This window comes from Cupressus sempervirens, chromosome 6 (genome assembly GCF_028749045.1).
Source record: "Cupressus sempervirens isolate cs-2001-9-10 chromosome 6, ASM2874904v1, whole genome shotgun sequence".
Taxonomy (NCBI): Eukaryota; Viridiplantae; Streptophyta; class Pinopsida; order Cupressales; family Cupressaceae; genus Cupressus; species Cupressus sempervirens.
In genome coordinates, this window is record NC_143123.1 from 69,677,784 (window position 1) to 69,683,783 (window position 6,000).

Below are 6,000 nucleotides of genomic sequence, written 5' to 3' on the forward strand. Positions count from 1 at the left end.
CTCTATCCTTAGACTCAAGCTCTGTATACATTTGTGCGTGCTTTGTATATCCACATCAAAATGAAGGAATTCACAAAAAAAAGGTCTTAAAGGTCAATAACTAACATCCACTTTATCCTTAGGCTCAAGCTGGTAACTATGATAAAAACCAATCATAGTGATCTTGCCGCTTGCGTATATAGATGGGTTATACTCTTAGCTCAAAGAATCATTATGTAGATCGAAAGGAGCTCTAGCTATTATGAAAGAATTATTAGCTACGCAAGCAGTTCTTGGTTTTGAGAACAGATGAATAATTTCCAGAGCACAATACATTGCTTGCTTCAAAAGGATTGAATGAATAAATTGCAGAGTACAAAAACATTTCTTCGTTTGAAAGAATGAAATGAAAAATATGTAGCAGCCAAGAGGAGAGTTCTTGGGTCAAACGAGTAATATGCAGCATGATATGCATTAGAAGAAATCCCTCCATTATAATCATGCCTTCTTATTATCTCCCCCCCAAAATCATGATAGAATTTCCTTTTTGGAGAAGAAGAACTGGCACCTCTCTTACTTTCTGCAATTCCTCGCTCCGTTGTTCCAGATGCCCTTCACCTACTTATGTTGTTGATCTGACGTACCAATAATGGTTGTGGTGGCAGTAATGCACATTGCCTCTTCGCAGGCTCGAGCATATAATGCTTATTATGTGGAGACTCGACTCTAGTAGCCATTGTGAAATTAAGGAATGTTCTAAATCGGGGAATGTTTGACAAGGGACATTACACATTTCTCATCCTTTTTCTTGTGTTCCCTTCAATATGCATGAATGTTGTGCAACCGCTATTGGGAAGATGGGAAGTAGAAAGTGTTGTTCTGAATTTTTTCAATCACTTTTCTTAGTTATTGTCCAATGAATGAGGATGGCTGAATTACATATCAATTCCTGATATACGTATTTTCAATCCTTGTTTTGACTTATTGATCTCACTCATCTTGTTAGTAGGAAGTATGGACAAGAATTATTGACCATAGAGATTTTCTGAAGAGTCCCAACTCCCTGGCTTTGGCCAGGTATTCACGATTATTCATTTTGCATTCATATCATATGCTCTCTATGCTTATCTGTGCCTTTATTTTTGTGATTTGTTTAGCATTCTGAATATCACAGAAATATCTTTTGTAGATAATTGATTTATAGGGAACATTGGACTAAATATGTAATTCTCAAATATATTTTTGCACTAAATTCTCATTCACAGTTGTCACAGTTAAAGTTCAAATAGGATTAAGTCTGTTTCTGAAAGTTTTGTAACTACTTTTGCCGTCTGACCTTATAAATGGCTCATTTCTACCAATACTCTCCAGACTAATAACAAAAAATGCAGAACTAAAATATAAATGTACACACTAAACGAGAATTTTTGCAATATAAATAACTTTCCACACGGAGTTTTTACCCTTTTAAAAAATCTAGTGAAATTTCAAGTTTCTTTAATAGTCAAGATAGCAGTGTAAAGATTTGACTCTGAAAACATTGCTAAAAAAATGTGAATCTGGGCCCCTTTCTCTTGTACCAAAATATGCCTTGTATAAAAATATTTAATACGCCCTTTCTATGTTTTCCAATTCTTTGGTTTTCAAACTCATCAAAATGTTAGAAACTAGATAATGAATTTGGATTTTTATCTTCATTTTACTTGTTTGCTACTTTGAAATAGATTCTTTGAAGTTTTGGTACATTATCATGTATCATAAATGTGTGGTAATAGTATCTGCTTTTCCATATTTTCCAACTTCAGATTAAAGCTCTTCATCTATATGATTGCTTGAGAGCTAATAAGTCAACATCAGCATGGGGTTTGGAGGCTCGTGTGCCTTTCCTAGACAAGGAGTTTATCAACATTTCCATGTCAATTGATCCAGAGTGGAAGATGGTAAGCTATGTCACACAAATTAAACTATGTGAATATTTTACTTTATTGTAATAGTTTCAAGAATTTAAAGATCTCATGTATGAGATTCAATGGGAATTTATTACAATTTCCTTTAAGTGTTTAAAACTTGTGTCCAGTTGCTCACAATCATCCCTTGTAAAATTATGTTCAATTAATACATTTCAGTTGTATAATTTTTGAAGATATAGTGTTGGCTTTGATTTCAAAGGTATTTTTTCTGTCTAAACTGAAATCTTTATCCCATGTTTGGGGTTGGCTCATAAAAAAAGTTACATTGGTGGACATTGCAGCAAGATAGTATTCAAGTTTCAGTATAATTAATGTATGTATTTGTAGATCAAATTCATTGGGTAGTTGAAATTTTCTCCAGGTTCGGCCTGATCTTGGTCGCATTGAGAAGTGGATCCTTCGGAAGGCATTCGACGATGAAGAAAAGCCTTACCTGCCAAAAGTATGAACGCCATACCATTGAAATTCTTATTGTTTCTAGCATATTATGAACAATTTTCTTAAGTGCACAAGATTTATTATTATGCTGTGTTGCTAAATCGTGAAAGCTGTGCAACTTTATAATAGAGGGACAGAATTTTCAGTAGGAATTTTTACCTGGAATAACATTTAATATATGTCTATTTGCATGCAACAGAGCATATACATACAGTAGTACATACGTTTATCATTATGTATGCATGTATACATATGGACATACATGTATACACACACACACACACATGCATATAGATCCATCCATCCACCTATCCACCCATCCATGCATACACATTATTAAGGGAACAATTTTACTGTCAAATAGCCAACATGAAGTTAAACTTATTGCATGATGTTTTCTAGTAGAGTGCGATCCAATTATCTTTATTGCTAGGAAATTTACAGAACAGTAGTTTTGGTTTCGATTATGTCACTAAAATTATTGTTGTTAGAGAACACTTATTATGGCTACTCATTTTCATAGGCTATAGCTTGTAAAATAACATTTTATGAAAGGTTTCACATCTTAAATTAACGGATATTTTTGGTTGACTTTTTCAAAAGAATCAGAGGCTCTAAAATGAGTGGTTCATTTGGCACAATACATGCTGAATATTTTGCAAATGGGTTGTTGAGTTTGACTTGAAAACTAAACAGTTGAATCATGATACCAATATCATAATTTGACTTGCTGTGGAGAATATCTCCTACCCACAGTTCAATTTATTAAATACACACACACACATTTTACGAAACATGAATTTTATTCAAAATACATGTTCAAAATTTATCAAATAAGTTGGGTGGGAGTTTGGGTTTAACACCCCTAGTGAGGTTGAGGTGCCCTAGCCCCTCCTCTGTTCTTTGTTGAGATATAGGGTAGTGTTTAGGGGTGGAGCCCTTGTGTACACAGTTGATTTCTGATAGCAATATCACAGTTGACTTGCTGTGGAAATTATCTCCTACTTAAAAACTATTTCTGTATGATACAAACTACTTAGAAAGAAGGGTTTGATAAGACTTACCTTAGTTGCTAAAAAATGCATGCTGTTTTTCCAGTGAGTCTGATGCCAAAACTTGCCAAAAACATTGTTTGGATATGCCCCATGAGTTCACATGGTGAATACGAAATAAGTGTAAAAACCCATGATTACTTGGCAAGCTCGTAACTATGCATTATATTGAAATGGTCTTTTGTTGAGATGGATTTGATGTTTGAATTTAGTTCAAAATTTATTCAAAAATGCAAAATTTTCCTGTATAATACAAACTTCTCAGAAAGGATACAAGTTTGGTGAGAATTACCTGGCCAAGGTGGTTCCTTTGTTATTTCTCATATTTTTTCCCATTATTACATATTTCTTTAATATTTGGTTGAAGCTTTTCTCTTTGATTCTCAACATAAAAGCTATAACTTGTTTTACACAGTGTTTCTCATGTGAATCTGTAACATTGGCTAGAAAATTTCAATTTACAATGACAAGCTGAAGACAAAAAATTGACATGTAACTTTCAGTTTGTCAAAATAGTAGCAATTTGTAATGACACGCTTTTCTCCTCATGTTGCAGCATATTTTGTACAGACAGAAAGAACAATTCAGTGATGGGGTTGGCTACAGTTGGATTGATGGTGTAAAAGCACATGCTTCAAATCACGTATGCAAATTGATCCTCACTGTCAAAAGCTATTTAGTTTCTTCATTATTCTATAATTTTATTGGATTTTGAAGCTGTAATTTGTTGATCTGAGGGTAAGAGCATCATGAAACTGAAATTTTCATGTATGGAATGATTTTCGCTGGAAAATTGCAAGCATTCCCAAGTTTTTGACAAGTTTTCTTAGTGCTTGAATATTTGTGAATGATTTCACTCTCTATAGCAGTTGTTGTAAAATGGAATACGTTTTCAACCTGAAGTTATTTTACTTACTATCGTCCACTTTTTCCACTTATACCTGGTAGTGTCCAGGTTGTGTGGCAAGACTTCGTTAGTTGTGAAAAATGTGCACTGTTACCTGTAAATATGTATTCAAAACTTGTGATGTTGATTGGCTTTTAGCTTGTCTTTAAAAAATGCTACTGCAACTACAAATTTTCAACTTCCTGACTTCTATTTACTTTCAGGCTAGTGCTTTACAATTACAAAACTATGAAGATCCCCCTAAGCTGATTTTTTGTGAATGGCAATCAAATTTGACTGTCCAGATTGTCAGGGCATGGCTGCTCAAAGCATCTCATACATTAGCTTTAGATTTAAAATTCATTTGTACTTTCTGATTGGAAGTGGTTTGTATTTTCTGGCAGGTTACTGATTTGATGCTGGCAAATGCAAAATACATTTTTCCCGAGAATACACCTGCCACAAAAGAGGCATATTATTACAGGATGATTTTTGAAAGATTCTTTCCCCAGGCAAGCTTTGTTCTTTCATATATGCGAGTATATAAACATTCACTGTATTTCTTAGAATGTGACATCATTTTGTTTAACTTGTTATGAACTAGTAAGTGTTATAGCTGAGTGACTTCGAGATGCTTTGATTTTCTGAGTTATAATAGGGAAATTTGTTACAATTGATAGTATTTTTAGGTTTACGAGGGTGCATTTTTTTTGTATGAAGTGAAAGAAGATGGGCGTTATTAAATGTTTTCTAGGGGCTTTAAGATGTTTCAAGAGTAGGCTTTATGCGTATTTTCCCTTCGGTTTCTGCAGAACGCTGCACGCTTGACTGTACCAGGAGGCCCTAGTGTGGCCTGCAGCACCGCCAAAGCTTTGGAATGGGATGCTGCATGGTCTAAAAATCCAGATCCTTCTGGAAGAGCTGCTTTAGGGGTTCATGTGGCTGCATATGAAGAGACTGCACCTGATGCGAATAATGGCACAGAGGAAGTATCTGCAGATTCTCCAAATAAGAGGCAAAGACTGCAGGAAGGTGTTGTAGAAGTTGCAGTTGAGAGTTAAAGCTGTGAATGAATATTTGGAATGTATTACTGGAAGCTTTGGTACTTTTCCTGTCTAGGTAATGTTCCCCTTAGTGAGGATTGAGATTCATTGAATTGAATAGAGGCGAACATTCTTTCATATTGTATTTGTTCCCTGGATTTCATCTTCATATTGTATTTGTTCTCTGGATTTCATCGCTGAAAATTACTTAGCCGGTTCCTCTGATGAATTTTCCATTGGGCGTATATCTGGAGAGTGCCTCAGTTATGTATTTCTATTCCATTTGTTTGGATCTTACAAGTTCAAGCCGTTTCCTTTCCTGTAGAAATGTAGTTTCTCACTAGATATTTTCTGTGCTAAGATCTGTTACATTTTTTTAATCACGGGAGGACTTGGCAGCTATCCTCAGCTCATTTATCTGTAGAATGCCAAACAGCATGGAGCCTATAAAAATCTCTTACCCACTCAAATCATCATCTCTGGATCAGCATTCCTAATAACCCTATTTAAATGGCTCACCTTCATAGTCCTGTAATTGAATGAACTTGTCTCCAATATCATAGCTTATACTTTCTACTTCTAACACTGCTTTTCATTTTAGGAGTTGAATGGCATTTAAGCGATTTTGTAGT

The 6,000-nt window shown here is 34.7% G+C and overlaps 1 protein-coding gene across 1 annotated transcript in view; it reads left to right on the forward strand.

Annotated features, from left to right (window-relative positions):
- The window catches only part of LOC149551183 (asparagine synthetase [glutamine-hydrolyzing] 3-like), a 71,625-nt gene extending 65,929 nt beyond the window's left edge, over positions 1–5,696 (forward strand). Inside the window, exons 12-16 of the mRNA XM_089786762.1 lie at positions 1,785–1,919; positions 2,311–2,391; positions 3,996–4,082; positions 4,730–4,837; positions 5,138–5,696. Of these exons, the coding sequence (XP_089642888.1) occupies positions 1,785–1,919; positions 2,311–2,391; positions 3,996–4,082; positions 4,730–4,837; positions 5,138–5,386 (660 nt within the window). The 3' untranslated portion in view covers positions 5,387–5,696. The remainder of the gene's footprint in view (positions 1–1,784; positions 1,920–2,310; positions 2,392–3,995; positions 4,083–4,729; positions 4,838–5,137) is intronic.
- The last annotated feature ends 304 nt before the right edge of the window (positions 5,697–6,000 follow it).